This window comes from Pseudorca crassidens, chromosome 4 (assembly GCF_039906515.1).
Source record: "Pseudorca crassidens isolate mPseCra1 chromosome 4, mPseCra1.hap1, whole genome shotgun sequence".
NCBI lineage: Eukaryota > Metazoa > Chordata > Mammalia > Artiodactyla > Delphinidae > Pseudorca > Pseudorca crassidens.
In genome coordinates, this window is record NC_090299.1 from 1071295 (window position 1) to 1094724 (window position 23430).

Consider the following 23430-nt stretch of genomic DNA (forward strand, 5'->3'; position numbering starts at 1 on the left):
CCGCTGGCCGCTGTCCCAGGCATGTGGGACACACCAGTGCAGAGCCGGCCCCCACGCAGGGGGTCATTATTGAGTTGCCTGTGTGTAGGGGTTCAGGAAGAGGGAGGAGGCTGGAGGAAGGGGAGAAGGGACAGGGAGAGGCTGGTGGTTCCCAAGGGAGCTGTGATCCGAAGGACACTGTGGAAGGACCGGTGACAACAGCCTGGAGAGAGCTGGGGGAGGGGCGGTGGACACAGGGAGAGCAGGCAGCCGCAGCCCAGGTCCTCCAGACGTGGGCTGACAGCGCTGCACCGTGTGTGCGTGCGCTTGTGTGTGTGAGCACACGCGCGTGCAGGGAAGACCCAACTTGGGGCCGCTTCAGTGACAGTGTCGTGGAGAAGTGGGGACACCTGGGTTCTGGCTGCAGCCGCTAGGTCAGAAGGGGGGGGCAGCTGGTCACCAAAGCTGAGAAACGCGCTCCGGTCAGAAAGGCCCTGGCCCCCCCCCCCGGGCTCCAGGCCCCCGGCAACCGCGTCGCACACTCACCCTGCAGGCGAGCCCTCGGCGGCCACGCCCAGCTTGCCAGCCTTCTGATCGGCCTCCAGCTGCGTGAGCAGGTTGTCGATCTGCCCAATCATCTGCTGTACCCGCTTCGTCAGCCTCTTGCTGGCTTTAGACTCTTCCACGTAGATTTCTTTGCCAGTCTTTGAAAGTTCCTTCTTGATCTCCTGCAAGTCCTAATAAAATTGTTTGCTTGTAAAAAGACTGCCTTAAAACTAAAAAAGAAACCTTAAGTTCACCTTGCAGAAGTACTGGGTTAACCCAGACTCCATCATCAAGGTGGAAGGTCTAGGCTGTGCGCGGAGCAGCCCCATTAACTGGGGCCACGAAGCAGCAGGCTTACTGCTGTCTATCATGCAAATGGGTTCTCACTGCAAACTCAAGCACTGTTTTTGTAGCAAAGGAAATGAACTCTGTCCTGAACCCCCGACTTTCTTCCTGACGGTGAAAGAATCCAGGAATGGTGAGTGCCTTCTTAAATTCCAACTTGTGGTTTTCCCTAGGAGCAAGCGTTACAGGGAAGAACGGGAGGTGAGGTGGGGACTGGAGAACCCACACAAGAGGGCTGCCACGACAAAGTTCAGAAAATAACAGATTATTTTTACCAATCTTAAAATACATAAATAAATAAATAGTGTGTAAGAAAAAAGTCTCTTTTGGGGAATCATGAACAAAAATAAGATTTCATATACCAAGTGACCAGACTGTTCATCTGATACCTTCATGTGTTTAGAAACTAAAAAGATATATGCGTGTCATCGACAAGGGCGAATGGCCAGCATTCCAGGGGAAAGTGACAGAGTGGGATGACTAGAAAAGCTACTGAATAAGATTTACTTAAATTCAGTTTTCTCTCCAAAGACCATTTGGCCTGCTTTTCCCTTATCTGACGAGGCATCACTGAACACTCGGGGCGATGCAGCCTGGGTTTACTCTGTGTGTAGCCTCAGCCCCGCCCCGCCCCCCCCAACGCCGCACCTCGCTGTAGTCCTGGACGTCCTCCTTCAGCAGCTCCAGCTCCTCCTTCTCTTTCGTCAGAGATTTCTTCTGACCCTTCAGTTTCGAGCAGGCGTCACTGAGTATGTCAATTTCCTCCTGAGTTATTTCCTCTTCCTGGAAAGAAAATAAACAAGCAAACCGAAACCCTACATGAAGGGGAGTAACTGGCTTTCCCCCGAAGGCTTGGCCACTTTTCTATCCGTGTCCCGTGTCCACACTGCGCGTGCCAGTCTTGGGCTCTGGGCGAGGCGACAGGCACCTGCAGTCACCGTCTTCGCTCTCCGAGGGGCCTCCTGCACCCGAGCGCACCTGTGCAAATGTGTCCGGCAGACGTGCATAGCCACGGAGCGACCACCACCCGACAGAGAAGTATCGTCACCCTGAAGGTTTCCTTGTGCCCACGTCCCCACCCCCACCCCACTGGCCTGCCTTCTGCCACGACAGCCTCGTTTGCTGGAATTCTGACAAACGGTGTCACATGGCTCGAGCTCCGTCACCCTGAGATTCACCCACGTGACGGTGTGTTCCTTCTGACCGCCGTGTACAATTCCATCCGCAGATTCGCCAAACCTGCTTCTCTCCATCGTTGTGGCTATTCTAGGTCCTCTGAATTTCCGTATATGTTTTAGAGTAAGTCTGTCAATGTCAACAACAAAGCCTGCTGGGATTTTGATGGTGTTGAATCCACAGATTGGCTGGGGAGAATTAGCATCCTACCAACACCGAGTCTTCACATCCACGAGTGCAGTGAAGCTCTCCGTTTAGTTACTGCTTTACTCCACCTCAGCAACACTTTACAGCATCCTGTACAGGTCTTCATACCTACTTTCAAACTTACCCCTAAGTAGTTCATTTTCTGGATACTACTGTGTGATATGCTTCTTAGAATTTCAGCTTGATTGTTCGTTACTAGTACAAACAAGTACAATGACCTTTTAGGTGCTCACGTCATCCGTGAATAGCTTCGCTTCTGTGCGATTTTCCTTGTTCTTCTCTAACCATCCTGGCCAGTCCCGCAGTCCGATGCTGAACCGGTGGTGACAGCAGACGCCCGTGCTACCGTTAGGGATCCTGTGGCCGCAGGGGCCACTCTGGCTGCTTTAAGTGGGGTTGAGAAGGTTCGCTCCCGCTCGTTTGCTGAGAGACCTTTTCAATTGAGAAGCGATGCTGAATTCTGCCAAGCGCTTTTTGTGCATCTGCTGAAATGATCGTACATGGGTTTTCTCTTGAGGCTGTTAATGTGCTCGTTACATTGACTGATTTTTTTGTATTCCTTGGACAAACCCCACCAGGTCACAGTGTATTATCCTTTCTACAGAACAGCTGCGTTTCACTTACTGGAAACCTGTTGAGAATTTCACACCTGTGTTCAGGACAGATGCTGGTCTGTAGCTGTCTCGTATCCACCTGGTTTTGGCATCAGGGGCCGCTCATCTCAGAATATGCTCTTCTCAACTTTCCGCCAAGAGCTTGTGTAGCACGGGAAGGGTTTATTCTTTACACGTTTGGACTCACCAGCAACTTCACCCCTGAAGCCATGTGGGTCTGGGGCTTTCCCTGTGGAGAGGTTCTTCAGCCACCAACTCAACTTCCTAGAGCTATTCAGGTCTCTGTCCGAGTAAATGGTCAATACCGGTAAGACCCAGCCTTGTGCTGCAAATAGGAAACGGCGGTGCCCCGACTCTCTGTGGCATCTTTCCAACAAACCAAGGTTCTTCAGTGTAAGTTTTTAAAGGTTTGTGCTCCTTGCTAAGAAATCCTTGGCGATCCTTAGTTCATAAGCTCTCCGGAAAGTTTAAATGTCCTTTCACATCTAAGTCTTAAATCCACTGGAAATGGAATGCATCTGTATCCATGGAGACAGCCAACCATCCTGGCCCTACTGCTGACGAGTGACCCCTAATCCCAGACCACGCTCCATGGGCCCGACCAGGCCCCGCCTCTGTTCAGCTTCCTGGCCTCAGCCCCAAACTGCCTTCAAAATGACCCTGGTACCTCGGTTCCTGACCCTTCCCAGGGTCACCCTTCAAGCCTAGGTCAGCCCAGGCTCCGGGACCCTCCTCCTCTCAGCCTCTCCTCAGTGACAAGAGCGTGTGGGTCTTCATCTGTCTCCTGGGCCATCACCAGGCGAACAGAGGCTCACCCGACTTATCCCAGGCTACGCCAGCCCCTTCCCACCACACCACACCAGCCCTGCAGCCCACAGCTCCCTTCACCAAGACCCCCGGTGTTGATGCTTTATGCTTTCTCTTCTCATACGCACAGGACTGGAGGAGACTCCTCCCTGAGGCCCTGCAGTGGGGCCCTTCCCTCCACCTCCAATGACCCCGCGGGGCCCATCAGGGCTCAGTCCCCATCCACCCGGCCCTCAGGACACGTGACGAGGCCCACCCCTCCACCCAGGTATCAACACACTCGACTTCACGCACACCCCCCACCACAGCCTCGTCCCCCCTCTGACCCCTCTGAATGCGGTGGTCCCCCACCCGCCCCACCCCGGGACCTCGCTGGGAATCCCCAGACATAAAGCTGCCGTCCTGGTTTCTGTCTCCTACTCCAGCTGCCCGACGCTGCTGCCGCCCATCTAGTAAACACCTCCTGCCCCCAACACGCCTTCAGAAGCTGCTCTGCCCATCATGCTCCGTGTGCCAGGGGCCACCTGGCGGTTCCCCTGGCAGAAGGCGTCTCATGAGGAACATGGGCTACAACCACGACGGCGAGGCTGCCGGAAGCGAGCACCCCCAGCGCGCACCGCACATCGGGCCCCCTGCGCTGGGCAGCTGGGAAGGGGACAGCAAGGGGGACTTCCCCGCTGGGGGCCCTGCCACGCAGAGCACAGGGGCCGCAGCCAGGGCAGGGCCGCCTCACCCTCCCCGGCCTCGCTCTCCTCGCCCCTCGACCATCCACCGTCACCCTGAGAAGCCAGGCTGCGGCCTTCCGGCCCCGCTTCCTCGGGAGCCCCCACCCTGCAGGCGGGCTCGCTGGCCCTGCGGTGCGGCTCCAACACCGCTCCCTCCAGGCGGGCGCCGTTACCTTCAAGCCCTTTAGGACGGGCGCGCTGTCCGTCAGGGCCTCGGACGGCAGGGTCACATCAGGCACTTCCGGCTGCGGCTCGACCACCAGCCTCCCAGGGGCACCTTCTGCCACCACTTCAGGCTCCACTTCCTTCTGAAACGCAAAGCCGCTGCCGGCTCAGCACCACCCGTCAGACCGTGGCCTTCCCAGGCATCCACACCGGCAGACGTGCCGCTGGCCAGAGGGCCGCCAGGCGCGGGGCAAGGTCTACAGAGCCCGGCCGGCTGGCAGTGGGGTCTGCCTCCTCCCGGTTCCGCCGCAGGACCCTCCACGTGGGCGCAGCGCGTGATGAGCGCAGTCACGCAGCTTCTGCATCCACGCCCCAGCACCTACGGGCTGCCGGAGGCCTCGGTCAGGTCGCCACAGCCTCGAACCCCAGCTTCGGGGCCTCAGGGCCGGCCGCTTGCGCTGACTGGCGCCCGAGCCACAAGAGTGCGTCTGCCTCCCCGTGCCCCCACCCCACCCATGGGCCCAGCCCTTCCACCGCCCCGCTGCCCGCTCACCGCCGCCTGGGACCGCCTCTGCAGCTCTTTCTCGCGATGCTCCTGCTGGATGGCCGCCTCCTCCTGCAGCGTGGCCTCCAGCTTCGCCTTGTTGTCCACCTGCTCGCCCTCCACCTCGGCCACCTTCACCTGGGCCTCCTTTGCCTTCAGGGAGGGGACACCCGTGAGCGCACTTGGAAGCGGGGCAGGCACACCCCCACCAGAGCAGCCCACACGGCGCCCGGCCCGGGTCTCGGGGTGTCTTGGCCATCAGGGCTTGCTCTCCGAGGAGCAGGAACCCCGGCTGCTGGGAAACGCCCTGGGACCCCAAGGGTCACCTTCTGCACGCACCGCAGGGCCCTCAGCGTGCAGAGGGCAGACAAGAAAGGAGGGGGCGAGTGGTGGGTCCGGGGGCTCCCCCAGAAGGGAGAGGGCCCCCGGCAGAGTGAGCAGCAGAAGGGGGCCTTGTAACACGCACCACAATCTCCGGAAGGGTCTGCAGGGTGGACTTGAGCTGGTCGGCGGGAGAGAGGGTGTCAGGAAGGTACATGGCCCGGGACAGGATGAGCAGCGACGTCGGGATCTCCTGGTGCAGGTGCAGCTCCAGCCACTGGAAGTGGGAGGTGGAGACCCAGACTCACCTGCCGGCCTCATCCCACCCACGTTTCCTGTGACCCGGGCAAGGGCTTCTGGCCCTGGAACTTCCCTCTCTGTTCTGGTTTGCGTAGGGGAGGGGAGGAGGATGACACTGGTGGCAACAACCACAGCGGCACCTGAGTGGGCGGACCCGTACGCCCCCCCGAGCGAGTTCTCCCGGGAGAGACCCCGCAAGCTCCGAAGGGCCTATTTACCGCTGTGCTAACGCCCACTGCCCGCCTCAGTCACGTGACACCCCGCAGCGAGGCCGCTGTGCTAACGCCCACTGCCCACCTCAATCATGGGAGCAGGAGACACTCCGCAGTGAGGCCGCTGTGCTACGTCCACTGCCCGCCTCAGTCACGTGACACCCCGCAGCGAGGCCGCTGTGCTAACGCCCACTGCCCACCTCAATCATGGGAGCAGGAGACACCCCGCAGCGAGGCCGCTGTGCTACGTCCACTGCCCGCCTCAGTCACGTGACACCCCGCAGCGAGGCCGATGTGCTAACGCCCACTGCCCGCCGCAGTCACGGGAGCAGGAGACACCCCGCAGCGAGGCTGCAGGGCTTATAAAACACTGAGCGAGACGGCCAGGTCCCGTTCCCAAAGTTCTTCACTTAACAATGGCACAGAAACTCCAAAGGTGGCGCTGGTGAATTCATTCGGCGTTTGAGGTTTGCACAGCTACCGTGAGCTGGGCACTGTTTGAGGCTATTTTAGTGACAGACAATGTTCAAACTGACAAAAGAGACCCCGACAATGCTTGGACACAAGGTAGACACAGAACAAAAGATGGGGCGAGAAGAACTCTCAGAACGGGGAGAAAATGCCGAGCACAGGTTAAACGACGAGAGAAGGAAGACACCTGAGCCCTTGGAAACCGAAACCCCCCGAATCCTGACATCCCTCGGGCACAGTGCCCCACACTCGAGTGCCCCAGGTGTGCTCCAGCCCAGGCGGACCCAGGGCACCCCCCACAGAGGAGGGTCTGCGAGAGGACCCTGTCGGAGACAAGGGCAGTGAAGACAAGGACGAGAAGGCACCGCCCACTAAGCACCGTCTGTGTCAGCAGGGGGGGCAGCGGGTGTCAACAGATCTCTGTCTACACTGGGAAGACAACCCGAGGGGGTGCCCAGCTGGCGCCCTGCCCCTTTTGATACGAAGGCTGCGTTGCTGTGAACGTTGCCTACCCATCGTCGCATCCACTCAGACCCATGCCGGCGGGGCAGGCCTGTGGCCCTGCAGAGCCGGCCCCTGGCTTCTGCCCGAGGGCCCCCTCTGAGCGGCCGGAGAAGCAGGGTCACTCAGACCCAGGCTGCCAAGAGCAGGGGCTTCGGAGGTCGGCCTGGCCTGGGTCCTACTTCCCCAAACACCCCTGGCCTCAGTTGAGAGTCGTACTGGAACTTCAAAGGAAGCTGACCTCGTCCTCGTGAGTCCACAGAAGACGGGGCGGAGGCAAGAGCAAGCACAGCAAAGGCAACCAAGAGCTGGGGAGGGAGATGGGAGCGGCGCCCAGGAGCGGCGAGCGGAGCGCACACAGGCCCCGGCCCAGGCGGCAGCTGAGCCGGAGCACCTCCCACCCCCTGCTGGGACGGAAGGGCCCCCCACCACGCCGCAGGTACGCACCTGCTTCAGCTGGCCCCGCAGACGGTCTTCCGTGACGCCCAGGGCCCGCATGCCTCGCGCCCGACACGCCGCCTGTAGCTCCTTGACGTTGAGGCTGTCCACACCCTCCTCAGCGATCAGCTGTCAAAGGAAGCCAGCAGTTACCTCCTGAAGGGTCACTACAGGTCTGTGCTGTCTGCATTCGCACGCTTGGGAACTAAGTGTCTGATTAGAAACCACCTTCCTGGGCTTCCCTGGCGGCGCGGTGGTTGACAGCCCACCTGCCAATGAAGGGAACATGGCTTTGAGCCCCGGTCCGGGAAGATCCCACATGCCGTGGAGCGGCTGGGCCCGTGCACCACAGCTGCTGGGCCTGCGCTCTGGAGCCTGTGAGCGACAACGGCTGAGCCCGCGTGCTACAGCTGCTGAGGCCTGTGCGCCTAGAGCCCGTGCTCTGCAACCCCCCGCTCGCTGCAACTAGAGAGGGCCCGTGCGCAGCAATGAAGACCCAATGCAGCCAAAAAAAATAAATAAAATAAATACATTTATAAAAAAAAGAAAGAAACCACCTTCCTACTATGCTTTGCCAAACACAAGATAAACCCCCACTACCAAGGCCCCGATTCCAGGTTTGCAGTGATCAGACCTTCTGACAGAGGGTGGGACCTTAGGGTCAACAGCCAGGACCCACCTCGAGATGCGAAGACACCCACTCAGGGCCTGCTCTCTGCCCAGGGAGCAGCCCTGCTGCCCGAACCCCACGCTTCTCCCGTCCGGCACTGTGCAGGGACGAGGCTAGAGGAGAGGAGGAACAAAGGGCAACAGTGCCACCTGCTCCCCCCATTTAAACCCCCCAGTGACCCTGTGAGGAGGACACGACCGCTACCTGCGTCAACTGTGAGACAACCGTAGGTGGACGTGCAGCCACACGGCTCCTCCCCGTGGCTAACACCTTGCAACGTGCAATATCAAACCACCGCCGGGACGCGATGCCGAGCCAGTCCAGGCAGAAGACACCTCTGTCCCCACGAGGACCTCACAGACACTCCCACCCCGTCTTGACCCCTGGGAACCAACCACCAATCCGCTCTTCGTCCCTGTGATTCTGTCACTTGAAGAGCATTACAGGGATGGGACTGCACAGCGCACAGCCTCTGGGGACTCCTTGAGGATCCACGTGGTGTGTGTAGTAATAACCCACTCCTTTCCTTCGTGAGTACACTGCCTGGTACAAACATCCTGGTTTCACCGTTCGCCCGTGAAGGACATCTGGGTGGTTTGGTTCCTTTCCCCGTCTTCCCGTGGGGCACGTGGATCCCATCTGCACTTGTCTCCTGCGCTTCTGAGCACATGTCTGCGTCCATTTTCAGGGGCTGCTCTGGTATCACATGAGGCACCCACCTCATCATGGAGGGAACGTGGTGGCCTCCCCCCTTTATCCTCCCGCGCTTGTCAAGCTCATCCTAATGTCACCTACTGACACAGTGCCCCATCTTCGCCTCCACCATCACACTTTACTTAGAAGACACACGAGCAGAAGCAAAGCCTGGTGCTTGTGTTCTTTCTTCCTGACGCCCTAAGGTTCCTCTAGGCTCTGCTGGTGGCAAATTGTTGTAGTTTTCCTTCACCTGGGAACGTCTTGATTCCTCCCTCGTTTTTATCTTTAATTTTTATTTTTGCTGAATCTAGGATTGAATTGACCGAGTTCTTTTTTTTCAGCACACGAAAAATACTTTCCAGTTCCTTCTGGCCTCCATGGTTTCTGATGAGAAATGCACTGTCATTTGAATTGTTTTTCCTGCAGGTAAGATGCCATTCTCTCTCATTGCTTTCAAAATTATTTCTTCTTTTTTTTTAAAATAAATTTATTTTTATTTTTGGCTGCATTGGGTCTTCGTTGCTGCGCGTGGGCTTTCTCTAGTTGCGGTGAGTGGGGGCTACTCTTCGTTGCGGTGCGTGGGCTTCTCACTGCAGTGGCTTCTCTTGTTGCGGAACATGGGCTCGAGGCGCGAGGGCTTCAGCAGTCGTGGTGCACGGGCTTAGCTGCTCCACGCCACGTGGGATCCTCCCGGACCAGGGACCAAACCTGTGTCCCCTGCACTGGCAGGCAGATTCTTAACCACTGGGCCACCAGGGAAGCCCCTCAAACTTCCTTCTTTGTCCTTCACGTTTGCTCATTTGACTATGGGTCTTTGTGTGGTCTTCTTTGTGTTTATCCGGTCTGAGGTTCCCTCAGCGTCTTCAATCTGTGGATGCATGCCTTTTACCGAATCTGGGGAGTGGCCCACGGTCAGGACGGCGCTGGCACCCACTGCTTGTCTTCTTTTCATTCGCTTTGGGGTCCTCCTGGTTCTCAGCACGAGGAGTGGTTTTCAGCTGAAGCTGGACGTTCTGGGTATAACTCTGGGTATTGCGCTAGGCGACCCTGGCGCTCACTCCCATCTTCGGCCCTAACTGGCTTCCTCTTGACAGCGCCTGGCAGGGGGGTGCTCTACGCAGCATTCGCAGGTGGGGTAACTGACAATCTGGCATCTACTGATCCAAACCAACGGACAAAGTTGTTTACGTCTCCCCTGCTGCTTGGCTTTCCTGGGCGTGCTACAATCGTATTTCAAATCCTCCAACCACAAACTCTGACCTCTGCTTCACGTCCTGCCCAATGAAAAACGCCTCCAGCTGACCACTCCCGCTGACCAGTGATGAAGGCTGTCTCGACTCCTCCCTCCCCTCACGTCCTGGTCCCCTCTTCTGGGGAACTGTGAGCACAGCTTCCTTCCAACAGCCCTGAGCTCTCTGTGGCATCACTCAGTCATTGTAAATTACATCCTGGAACGGATGAGATCTGGCCTCCACTGAGGCCAGGGGGAGAGGTACTTCTGAGTCTACTGGGAGGGGTGGGTGGAGTCTGGCCTCCCCACTAGGCTCTGCATGCCTCCCTGGCTGGGAGGGGCGGGAGAACCTCTTACTGGCCCCTCCTGACACCACTCCAGCAGGGAAGTATGGAGAGTGCCTTGAGACTGTCGGGTGCCGGTGGAGGCCAGGCCCCCTGCTGGTCTCTACTGACACCACAGGGGGCAGGGGGCAGGGGGCAGGGGGCCGGGGATGAATGAGCCAGCTCCTCGCGGCCTTCCCCGATACCATCCCAGCTGCTACAGCCTGAGGGTGGCGGTCCCAGCCCCACCGCCACTGTGTGTGTGTTGGGGGGGGGGGTCCAGGGAGGGTCGGGGTGGGGAGACACTGTTTCCTGTGGCGTCTGGCTGGAGCAGAGCCATCACTCTCTGAAGTCTTCTGTCCTGCTAGGTGGCCCCGTTCCTTTCCTCTGACCATAGGATGGCGATTCTGGCTTCTTCAGCCCCATGGCTGGATCTATGAGGCACAAAGACCTCCTGTGTCATTCCTGGGGTCCCAGGGGCTTCTCCCCACTTTTCAGAATCTTCTTATGTATGTTTTTTACCATTTAACGTCCACGGGAAAGTATGCCCCCTCCACCTTCTCAACAGCAGAGGTCTGGCCACCGCCCCACCTCATAGGAATCTGAAGCACTGAGGTGAGGTGACTTGTTCAATTTCACAAAGCTAGTGAGTGGCGAGGACACAACCCAGGCCTCCTGCCTTCACGCTGCCTCTCCCGAGGAGGGGCAGCCGCACGGCAAATTCTCCAGCAGAGCAGAGAGACAACTTGTCTTCATCCTTACAAAATGCAGTGATGATCTGCTTCTGGAGAACAAGAGAGACAGTTTTACCTGCAGACGGAAATCTTGGAGGATGGGTTTAAGAGTGATCAGACCAAGAAGAGAGGATAAGTAAACCACACGCACAAAAGGATGTAAAATACAGGAAGAGCACATGTGATGCAGGGACCGTGAGCGGTCTAAGGGGAACATAACCCATGTCGGGGGGGTAGGGGGGTGTTTAATGAAATGATGGAAGCACCACAACCAGGAAATAGGATAAGCACAGACACAGACACGCCTAGGGACGCTACTGTATAGCTGCTAAAATCCAAACAAGATGTAACAAAACCCAAACATCTCGGATGCTGCCGGAGAAAGATGGACGCCTTCGAAGGAACGATAACAGGCCTGCCAGCTGACATGCACTCAATGGCATCTTTTTTCTTTTTTTTTTTTTTTTGCGGTACGCGGGCCTCTCACTGCTGTGGCCTCTCCCGCTGCGGAGCACAGGCTCCGGACGCGCAGGCTCAGCGGCCATGGCTCACGGGCCCAGCCGCTCCGCGGCACGTGGGATCCTCCCAGACCGGGGCACGAACCCGCGTCCCCTGCATCGGCAGGCGGACTCTCAACCACTGCGCCACCAGGGAAGCCCTCAGTGGCATCTTTAAATGTAGAAAAAAGAACTGCAAGCCTGGAGTCCTACACCCAGCAATACCCTGCAGAATGGAAGGTTAATACAGACAAATCCATACAAACGCCACTGAGGGGACTCCTCAAGCGGAGGAAACGGTCCGGGTGGAAACGCAGGAAGGAAGGAAGGGGGTCAGGAGGGTAAATACGTGGTGCACACACCAACTCAGCAGCAAAAGCGCGTGCGACGCAGAGGCGGGGCCGGCGAGTGCAGCTGGGACCTGGCGCGTGGCAGGAAAAGCACGCAGTCCCATTAGACTCCTGTGTGTCGAGGAAGCTCGTTGTAAACTCCAGAGAAACTGCTAAAACAATAAATAAGGAGCAAGCTAATGGAGAGCGGATGGAAGAGTAAACGTTTGGTTAATCCAAAAGAAGGCAAGAAAAGAGATAAAGTGGAACATGAAACACACAGGACAAACAGGAAAAGAGTATGGACTAAATACTACAACTGTAAGACAGAGGGTCGTCAGAGCAGATGAAAACAGTAACAAACACAAGGCAGAGAGGATTCAGGAAGCCTGTAGGTAACAAGAGGGAAGATCAGCCCCGAGGCAAGCTGGTGGAGCTATCAGAAGACCAGGCGCCACAGACTTCAATGCAGGCAGCGTCATTAGGGAGAACGAGGGGCACTTCGTGACTTCCTGAGACACACACACTGCACGGGGACAGGCAGGCGGCACAGCTCCGGAGCAATCTGGTCACGGGCCAGGACTTGCTTTTGGCCTCCTGCACTTTTTACTCAGGAGCCGCCATTCTAGGTCACTATTTTTATAGGACCTATCAAAGATTTGGGGCATAATTCACATTAATAGGTATTTATTAGAGGCTTCTTTAGGGTAGCAGATTAGCTAAAGTGACGGTTAATAAACTAGGACACGTTCATATAATGAAACATTAGGCTGCCTTTAAAATCCACCTTTTCAGCGACTACGTCCCACCACGGGAAGGTGTGCTGTCACGGCGGCTGGAAACCGTGTGATCCCAGCACTCACCCCAGGAGACACAGACGAGCCCCGAGCAGGCTGTGGGTGCTCACCTTGTCGTCGGCCTTGATGGAGCGCAGCCTCATAGTGAGCTGGAAGCGCAGGAAGTTGTTGGTGCCCATGGACTGCAGCTCCAGCAGCTTGCACAGCGCCACCAGCTGTAGGCGCGTGAGGTTGTCCAGGGTCAGCTCGTCCTCAAACAGTTTGGAAAACCGCATGATTTCCTCGTTGCTGGGTCTCTCACCCGTCTCTCGGATCTGCGGGAGCCATGGTAAGGGTCACCACGGGTGGGCCGTGTCCCCCGCACCCCCACGGCCTCGGGTCACACGCCTCAAGTCAGGAAACAAAGCAGAAGGGGCCACCCACACCCTCCCTCGGCTCCGCTCACATCTCCTACCGGGAGTGGCCCCTGCGACCCAAAGCCTTGAGCGCTGCCTGGCTGGGCTCCTGCGAGCGAGGCGTCCGCGCAGGGGATGGCATCCGGTCCCTGGCCCTTGTCTGCTACACCAGCAGAGCCGAGGCGGCTGGCCGGGAGGAGGCTGGGGCCTCTCCATGCTGGGCTGGGCTCCCGCACCGTGGGCGTGGCTATGGGGCAGTCTGCCCCCTCCTTCCCAGCCCAGCCCCCTGCTGGTCACAACTGTGGGGTCTTAGGTTCCTGCTAAACTCTACCTCCCCCAGGGCTGCTGCAAAGTCCGGAGACCCAGGCCAGGGCTTGTGAACGTAAGTTCACGTTCTCGGGGCAGCAGGCTTGACCTCCAGGAGCCCCGCCCCCATCGTGCACAGTGAAAAGGAGGGAAGAAAGGAGACAAGGCACGCTCCCCAGATAAGGCGGGCAGCCCAGAGGTGCTAACCAGCACTGGGGACCGACAGGGCAAGGCCTCAAGGGACGACGCATCACAGCACCTTCTGGAAAAACATGGCGAAGTCTTTGGTGGCGTCCCCCTTGGCTGCCTTGTTCTTCAGGGCCATCTCCTCGATGGTGTCCTGCAGAAACTTGGCCAGCTCCAACTTGACCCGCAGCTCCTTCTTCAGCCTCTCTTCCTGCGAAGTCAGAGAGGGCACTGCACTCCTGGGTTCCCGCCCCGCACGGCTTCCTGGACGGCGCCGGTCCGGCAGCTGCTTCGAGCCCCAGCACGAAGTGCATGTACACCCAACCCAGCGCCGCCACACGCCTCCTGAACAGCGCTTCCTCCACCCACGAGCTCTGTGTGACCCTCCCCCCACCCCCGCCAGAGAAGGGCCGGCGAATTCCATAAAGGGCTGGCATGTAACGCTTTCAGGCCCTGCGGGCTGAGCCGTGTGAAACGTGGAGGCCACAGACAATACACACACAACAGGCAGGCATGTCCCCAGAGGCCTTACTGACCAAAATGGCCCGTGGGCTGGAAGTCTGCCAACCCTGCCCTAGACCCGTCTCGTCCCCCACGAATGGGTCTCGACCTGTGGCTCAAGGAACACTGGTATAGAGAAACTAGAATTTAAGACCCATTTTAAAGAGAAGCAAACCTGAAACCAGCATCTATTAAATAATCACAGCACAGCATGACTGAATTATGAAGAAAACATAAAATTTAAAAACATCTAACATCTGAAATGTCAGTCATAAAACAATGCGGCCTTGTAACTGCTTTCAAACTGGGTCAAAACGGGCCGGTCACCTTGATGGACTGGGTCTCGAACGTGGACGGTAACATGTTGGGGAAGAGCTTTACGGCAACAGGAAGCAGGAACTCCATGAAGGGCACCACCACGAAGACCAGGAAGGGCACCAGGCGGAAGAGGTCGGCACAGATCCGGAGGAACTGGAAAGGGGTGGAGGGACCAGAGGGTGACTGGGGAGCATTTCTTGCACAGTCGTCCGCAGGAGCAACAGCAGGCGCCTCGCAGGGAGCAGACAGGGCTCCGGAGGCCCCCTGAGGCCAAACCACAAGGTGACGGCCTTCAGAAAAGCTGGGTGAAGCTACCTCCCTGCGTGGAGAGGCACCCATCACTGGATGCTGCCAGTGAGCCGCCCCCCAGGGCGTCTGCCAGGTGCCCACCGGCCTGGCAGACAGCTGGACGAGACTGACAGACGGAGGACTGGCCACTGCTGGCAGCAGCGAGGGCCTCCGGGGAAGGCTGCGGCCACAGCACACACTCCAGGCGCTCTGCGGAAAGGAGGGCCGAGTGTTGGCGGGGCACTTCTCTTGTGTTCCCCGACACAATCCGTTAGATTTAAGACTATGTAACACAGCAATGATCAGGGAAAAAATCCAAGTGCCTCACTGATGCAAACAAACCACTGCTGAAGACATTAAAGAAACGTGCGACGTGAAATAACCGACAACCCCTGGGAACAGCGGACACTGCCAGGCCTCCAGCAGCTCACCTGCCCCTGCGCCAGTGCCTGCTCACGCGTGCTCCTTCCACTCGGAACCGCCTGCCTGCACGGCAGCCGAGACTACACTCCCCGCATCCCCAGCTGTGTTTCCACCGTGACTGACGAGACCGTCTTTGGAGGAGTGACGTCATTTCTACTAAGGGCCTCGTTTCTGGCTGGCACCACTTTCCATGATGGTTGCCCTCCCCGGGGGTCAGGCGCCACCCACCCTGCGACAGCGGTCACTGTGATCACCTGGACAGGCTGTTCTCCCCACTTGTGAGGGAACGCCCTGAGAGCACGCAAATAAACACCCATCTCTCTCCCTAGACACACTCATCACGGTTCCTCCCAAACCAGCCTCTACTCTGATGGTCACAAAACGGCAATTTCCTAACTCAAGCCCATCTCCCCATTTATCGACCTCGCTTTGCACCTTCATTTTTCTATTTATTACCAAAATGGACTCAAGGATTCCCATGTTTTTCATTTGTTTATAATTCATTATCATCTATATTTTTATGCTCAAATGATCCCAGATATGACCCTTCAAGTTGGTGCCTATGTTTTTTAACATTCTTCCATTAAATTATTTTTAGCAGTTCTATCGAGGTTTAATTTACGTACCGTAACATTCACTCATTGTAAGTATGTAATTCAATAAATTTTGGTAAATTTATAGACTGAAACCATCTCTAAAACCCAATTTTAGAACACTTTCATCGTGACAAAAAGTCCCACTGTGTCCATCTGCAGTTAACCTCCATTTCCACTCTGGGGTCTAGGCAAACAGGGATTTGATTTCTTTCTACAACTTTGCTTTTCCTGAAAATTTTCCATGCACAGAGCCAGCGTCCAGCTTCTGTTACCAGTGTATAAATGTCTAGGAATATCATGTCCTCTTGGCAACCTGACCCTCTCGTCACCATGAGTGACCTCTTCTGCCCTGGTAATCCTGCTCTAACGTCGACGCTGTCTGATATTAACGTTGGCTTTCCTGGACTAGTGTTAGCACCACTTACCTTTCTCCATTCTTTTACTTTTAACCTATTTGTGCCTTTACATTTAGATGTGTTCCTTGTAGAGTGCACAGAGTTCAGTCTTGCTTTTTTATTTAATCTGACAATATCAACCATTTAGTTAATAAAACTAGAAAAAGAAAACACCATACGACCATCTAAATAGACACAGAAAAGATAAACAACAAGAATGTACTGTATAGCACAGAAAACTATATTCAATATCTTATAATAACCTGTATCATGAAAAATAATCTGAAAAAAATATATACATAATTGAATCACTTTGCTGTACACTTAAAACTAACACAATATCGTAAATCAACTATACTTCAAAAAAATTAAAAATAAATAGTAAAAAAAGTAGATGCAGAAAAAGCATCTGACAAAATCCAAAATCTGTTCCTGATAAAAAGTCTGATGGAATTTACAAAAAAGATACTAGAACTAATAACTGAGTTTGGTAAGTCTGCAAGATACAAGATCAATATATAAAAATCCACTGTATTTCTATATACGAGCAATAAACAAAAGGAAAATGGAATTTTTAAAATTCTATTTACCTACAACAGACAGAATGTGGAAGCAACCCAAGTGTCCATGGATGGATGATGGATAAACGAACTGTGGTCCATACACACAACAGAGTACCATTCAGCCTTAAACAGGAAGGAAATTCTGACACCTGCTATGGCGAAGGTGAACCTTGAGGACATTCTGCTCAGTGAAACCAGCCAGTCACAAAGGACAGATCCTGTGTGATTCCACTGCTATGAGGTCCCTGAAGGGTTCAGATTAAGAGAGACAGAGAGTAGATGATGGATGCTGGGGGCTGGGGGCCAAGGGGTGGGGAGCTGTTATTTAACAGGTGCAGTGTCAGCTTAGGAAGATGACAAGAGATGAAGAGTTCTGGAGACAGATGGTGGTACCGACTTTACCCCAGTGTGAATGTACTTAATGCCACAGCCTGTATACTTAGAATGCTTAAAAAGGGTAAATTTTAGGTTGTGTATTTCACCAGTGAAAAAATTCCATTCACAATACCATAAAAAATATGAAGCCACACACTATTGCTGAGGGAAATGGAAAAAGTCCCGTCTTATTCCCCACTGGCCATCCCCAGAAGGGCCCCCGTTGTTTATTTTCCAGCCTTTTCTTATTTTCTGACACAGGTTATTCTAGTACCACTGCTGTCCCAGCCCTTGATCAGTTATGCTTCCAAACAGCCCCGGTTCCCATTCATGGGGGTGGTTAGATCCAAGGGCTGGGAGTCAAGGGTGCTCACTGCTGCTAGGTTGGGGCCCCAGACTGAAATGGAGCAGAAGGTTTGACAGCATGAAGGATCAAGGATCTGACGAGAGCAATTTAACAAAGGCAGAAACTAAGTCACAAAACAACAGCTTCATCTGTGACAACTCAAAGAAACTGGGGGGTAACTTTCAACAATGCACTTGGCATAAAAGGATGGATTAGCAGTTTAATCATTCTAAAAGAATCACTTATATGGTGAGGGTGCCAATCCTTCAACATGCTACACCTTAAGCAAGCAAGTAAAGCTCCAAAGGAGGACTTCCCTGGAAGCGCAGTGGTTAAGAATCCGCCTGCCAATGCAGAGGACACGGGTTCGAGCCCTGGTCTGGGAAGATCCCACAGGCTGCGGAGCAACTAAGCCCGTGCGCCACAACTACTGAGCCTGCGCTCTAGAGTCTGTGAGCCACAACTACTGAGCCTGCGAGCCACAACTACTGAAGCCGACACGCCTAGAGCCGGTGCTCCGCAACAAGAGAAGCCACCACAATGAGAAGCCCGCCCGCACACCGCAACGAAGAGTAGCCCCCGCTTGCCGCAACTAGAGAAAGCCACTCGCAGCAACGGAGACCCAATGCTGCCAAAAATAAATAAATAAGTTTATTAAAAAAACAAACAAAACCCCCCCACAAACTCCAAAGGAGGAGCCGTGAGCACACTTCAGGCAGAGAACAGAGCCCCGGGGAGCCCACCAACGTGGTTATGGCTGCACCTCCTCTACAGAGCTGCGTCAGCCCCAGCGGAAAATCAGGAACCCTGAGGCGTCTGAAAGAAACATTCAGCTAACTCAGGCGAGAACTAAAGCTACTGCAGGACAATCTCTTGCTGTGACTTTAGACACTTAAAGCAACTGACAGGTGACCCCAGCAGGGGCACACGCCCATTACCTGCCTGCGCTCTCGGCGGGTCAGGCTGTGGCCGTGGAGGATGCGCCAGAGCATGCGCGCGGCGATCTTGGTGTCGATCCAGAGCAGGCGGAAGCCGTGGTAGTAGTGCTTCAGCTCATCCAGGACCCGCTGCCCCAGGGGCTTTCTCACGGCCGCCTCTGCGGGGGGGCTGTACACGGGGCCTCCTTCTTCCAGCTTCTTGCTCTTGTCCTTTAGGGACCGGAGGGACTTCTCCACCACAGAGTCATCGCCCAGCGGGGGCGACGAGTGCCAGCAGCGCACAGGAAGGAGCCTCGGCCCTGCGACCACCACGCACGTGTGCTTGGGCCTCAGAGTCCAGCAGCCGAGGGGATCGCCTCGCAAGGAAAGGTACACGGGGTGGATGGGACTGCAGCCGCCAAAAAGAAGTTTCCTTGAAGAGGGAAAAAAGAAGCCAGTGGTGAGGGGCCAGCCTTGCTATGACCTCCTGGCAGCAGCACAGACCACAGCCGGATCAAAACCTCACACCCAACGTCCCAGCGTGTAGGACAGACTCCCTGCCCCTTCCTGACGCCAGAGAAATACACTCACTGTGGGGAGCCAGTCCCCACAGCCTCAAAGGAGCAGGTCAAACACAAACAACCAGCAAAGGCTTCACCTCCAGACAAGACAGACCCAACCTCTGGGTGGGTCTCCCAGGCCAGCCCTCTCCCCAGCAGGTGACTTTCTACAAAGACCTGCGGTTCCTGAGCAAGTCTGTCATGAAAACCAGGGAGGATGTTCCAATCGGGGTGACCCGGATCTGTGCATCAGCTGACCGAAGGCCTCTGGGCAAAAGGACACAAAGCCCAGGCCTCCCTCTCCTCCCCCTGCGGCTCACTCGGCTCCCGCACTGGCCTCCTTGCCCACGCGCGGCGGCAGACCCCAGGCCCAGAGCCTCTGCAGCCATGCCTGCCTGGACACCCCACAGGTGCTGGCTCCGCCCTGGGCTTCCTTGGGCCCCCCAACCTGCGGGGCTACCCTGATGCCCACCCCTCTCAAATGCTCACACGCGGGCCACCTCCCACTGGACCATGGGCTCCACGAGGCCCAGTGGGGAGCCGCCTCCACACCACAGCGGGAAGCTGCAGGGGCTTCTGGAAGTGGGCACCTCAGAGCCCTCTCCATCGGCAGCCTAGCAGGCCTACAGGGCTGCCCAGACCCCCGGCCGCCAGAGAAGGCCAGTCTGCTCTGCCGGGCCCCAGGCAGCTGTGTCCTCGGTGTCTGCCTGCAGGACAGCCGCTCGAGGAGGGCCACTCGCTGCAGCCTGAGTTTCTGCAGCCAGGACCCGGCCCTCCCCAGCTCTCGGTGCCCACTAGACCTGGCACAGCCCAAGGTCTGGGCATGACGAAGAGGTCCCCTTCCAATGGCAACACGTGATGGAAGGCCATTTACATCCCAACACTGGAACAATTTACCCACACAATTCTCCTTCCGTGTTTCACAATCTTCTCATCTCACGTGTCGCTTCAGAAACCTCTCCCTGCTCACGCACGAATCCACCACTGGGTGGCCAAAGGCCCACTCACTTGAGAGGCTGTTTATCACTGACACACCCCAGCTTCTTCCCACCTGTCCAGTCATCCCTGTGCACCTGGCCTGCTGCCAGCAGCGAGGACCCGAGCTCTGAGCAGACCATCCCAGGTCAAACTCCAGCTCCACCACTGACGGCTCCGTGACCTTGGACAAGCAACCTCTCTGCTTCAAGAGCACCCCTCGTGGATGTGTGCGGGCTAATACACAGGAAGTGCCCAGAACTGTGCCTGGGGCACGGCAAGCCCCGTTAAAGCGGTTGAGAAGCCACCAGTCAGGGCTGGAAGAAAGCTGGGACATGTCTAGTTTAGCTGCCTTTTTTTTTTTTTTTTTTTTTTTTTTGCGGTACGCGGGCCTCTCACTGTTGTGGCTTCTCCTGTTGCGGAGCACAGGCTCCGGACGCGCAGGCTCAGCGGCCATGGCTCACGGGCCCAGCCGCTCCGCGGCATGTGGGATCTTCCCGGACCAGGGCACGAACCCGCATCCCCCGCATCGGCAGGCTGACTCTCAGCCACTGCGCCGCCAGGGAAGCCCTAGCTGCTCCTTTTATGCACGGGGAACACTGAAGGACAAGCAGGGACGGCCCACCTTGGCTCTGGCCTGTACAGGTGGAGACAGCTGGCAGATGGCACCCCCCGCCGGCCTCTCTTCTGTCCCGAGCCCCTCGGCCCCGCAGTCAACACCTAAGCCAGGAAAGGCGGGTCCCTCGAGCCCGCCCTGTCCTGAGTCCTACAGGCTGGGGAACAGCCTTGCCCAGGGCACGGCAGCACCGCTGGCTCAGCCATTACTCTCTGTGCCTCAGTCTCACCTCTCAAAGCAGGAGATGATCATGCCCACACCTCCTGTCTTCATCAAGCTTAATTAACCAGTTTTCCAACCCAGTTGCCAAGGAAGCAAGTGACTTCCTCGAGGTGTGATGTCAGTCACGAGGGGCAGCCAAGAGGCAAGGACAGAGACCCATGAAAACAGACCAAGCAGAGAGACATGGGGCGCGCCCAGCGAGGGCCATCAGGGCCCCCAAACCTGGCTGTCATCTCGCATGTTAGAGAGACTATTAACCGTCTAGCCAGAAAGATTCAGCTGCATTCCAAAAGCACAAAATAACAAAACTAACGCGGGCACTGCTGCCTTTCCTCGGGGAGCTGGGACAGACAGCATCTTCGAGCAGGCAGCTCCTGCTCTGCCCTGGCCCACCAGAGCCCAGGCGTCAGCCTCCTGGAAGTGCCCGCTCCCCTGACTGCCAACACATGGGAACGTCCCTTTCCCAGGGGGACAGCATGCCAAGACAGCAGCCTGAGGCTGGGCCAGGGAGGACGCCGACCCTCCACGTGCCCCTCAGCTCCTCAGGGCAGGCAGGAAAGGGAAGGCGGGATGCAGCAACAGGCACCGCGACCCAGAGGGTGTTCCAGAAGTGCAGGTGCCCAGAGACAAGAGGGGACCCCACGACTGCCTGCAGGACAACATGCCCCTCAGCTGGGACCTGGAGCCCTCGGGGCCATAGGACATCCATGCGAGGGCAGCACCGTCACCAGCAGCTCAGTATGTCCGCAACGAACCTTACACGCGCTCCCGCTAAGGGAGGCTTAAAAACAGAAGCAGCTCATCAGCTCAGCTTTTCCCACTGAATGGGGTTCGGCGCCTGCGGGGGTCTCAGAACCGCCTGCTGTTTCACGGTCTGACGGCTCATTCGAGTTGTGGGTGCTTCCTCTCTGCCTTTGTTTCTATGATAAGGGAGGTGAGAGCAGCTAGACAATGTCCACGATGTTATCTTGGATCAGAAACCCCCCCACTCACCCTTCAGGGGTCTGGACTGTTTCCATTGAGACTGAGATTGCAGGGCTGCCCTGGTGGCGCAGTGGTTGAGAGTCCGCCTGCTGATGCAGGGGACACGGGTTCGATCCCTGGTCCGGGAGGATCCCACGTGCTGCGGGGCAACTAAGCCCGTGCGCCACAACCACTGAGCCCATGCGCCGCAACTACTGAAGCCCGCGCACCACAACTGCTGAAGCCCGCGCGCCTAGAGCCTGTGCTCCACAAGAGAAGCCACTGCAATGAGAAGCCCGTGCACTGCAAAAGTAGCCCCCGCTCGCCGCAACTAGAGAAAGCCCCAGTGCAGCAACAAAGACCCAACGCAGCCAATACTTAAATAAATAAATTTATATATAAAAAAACCCCTGAGATTGCAAAATGACTGTTAATAAAAACTAATACAAACGAGTACCACTTACAACCACTTATCTGTGTGACTCAAGATTTCTTACGTCGTGCGATCAAAATAAACAATAAAAATTCCTGGATGCTGAGACTGACATAAGACTTCAACTCTCGTCTATAATTCCTAACCTGGAGTGCGTGAGCTCAGGACGACAGCCTTACAGTTCTCCCTGTTTCACTTTCTAATCAAAGTGTTTAACTTTCTAAACACTGTGAACTTAGAAAACACTAGAGTCTCTATTTTTTGCTGTCGTGATAATGCGTGAATGACTACAGCTCTCTGATAACAGAGCTGGCTACTGAGATGAAAGAAAACTGAAGCAAACGCACTGGGAAGGAAGAGACAAAAAATCACTGCTGTGCACTAGGCAGCCAATTAGAGCTAAAACAATCAACAGAGCTGTGTGAAGTGGCCGGGCACAAGAAAGCGTACCCAAATCAGTAACTTCCACGCCGCCAACAATCACTTAGAAAAGATAATGAAGAGCGAGCCCCCTCAGCCCCACCAAGTACAGCGCATCTGGGAACTGTCTTAAAGGCCATGCACGTGGCCTGCATAAGGAACACGACAGACCCTTTTCCGAAAGAGGGAAAACAACTTACAGGTAGAAAGACCACGTGTGATTTTAAAAGTTAATATTCCCCAGTGATGTTATGGGTTTAACGACATTCCAGTTACAATCCCCAAAAGACCATCCTAGAATGGAAATAATTCAAAAGTTGGTCTAGAAGGACTGTGGAGAAAGGAGGCAGGGGAGGCCTGGCCCCCAGCAAGTGACAGGTGCAGACTGTCCCCTGCAGGAGAGGCAGGCACGCCAGCCCCGCAAGCGCCGGGGTCACTGACCCATGTGTGGCGCCGCCCCACCACCTGAAGAGCTAGGCCACACAGCAGAACTAACCTGCCTCAGCGCTCAGTACTTTAAAACCAGAGACTTCACACCGAGACCCAGACTTCCAGCTTCTCCTGAAAAACCCTGACAGTTGACCCTGCGGGACCACATCCTTCACGGCAACCATGACCGCACCCCCAGGTCACCGGTCACCCGTTTCCAGCCACCCACTGGGCCCCAAGCCCCTGAAACGCCAGCCGCCGATTAAAGAGTTCACTTAGAACTCTGAAATCCAGAAAGAGTAAAGATGTTCTACACTCATACGTTAATGCCTCCACATCACAAAAAGAGGTTTCGTGGCGACAAAGTCTGGTGACTATCAGAAGAGGAGCCTAATTAAAATCAAAGCCCAGAGCTGGCTGGGAGCGCTCCGGCAGCAGGTGGGGGCCTGCAGAGGCTGCTGCTGGGAGGGGCTTCTGAAAATACTTTGTCGTGTCCCCGCCAAACACTGCCCACGCGCCCATTCTGCTCCACGAAGACACCTGCTCATGGGTGGAAAGGCTGGGCCCGGCTACTC

The 23430-nt window shown here is 56.0% G+C and overlaps 1 protein-coding gene across 3 annotated transcripts in view; it reads right to left on the minus strand.

The window, feature by feature from the left end:
- The window catches only part of LETM1 (leucine zipper and EF-hand containing transmembrane protein 1), a 33328-nt gene that overhangs the window by 4119 nt on the left and 5779 nt on the right, over window positions 1-23430 (minus strand). Inside the window, exons 3-12 of one of the 3 annotated variants that reach the window (XM_067734857.1) lie at window positions 18259-18670; window positions 14344-14487; window positions 13589-13726; window positions 12739-12942; window positions 7361-7480; window positions 5575-5706; window positions 5118-5261; window positions 4573-4704; window positions 1519-1653; window positions 526-716 (exon numbers count right to left, since the gene is read on the minus strand). In XM_067734857.1, coding sequence (XP_067590958.1) covers window positions 526-716; window positions 1519-1653; window positions 4573-4704; window positions 5118-5261; window positions 5575-5706; window positions 7361-7480; window positions 12739-12942; window positions 13589-13726; window positions 14344-14487; window positions 18259-18670 — 1752 coding nt within the window. Of the gene's footprint in view, window positions 1-525; window positions 717-1518; window positions 1654-4572; window positions 4708-5117; window positions 5262-5574; window positions 5707-7360; window positions 7481-12738; window positions 12943-13588; window positions 13727-14343; window positions 14488-18258; window positions 18671-23430 lie in introns of all 3 variants that reach the window. The other 2 variants (XM_067734856.1, XM_067734858.1) reach the window with 2 other exon arrangements.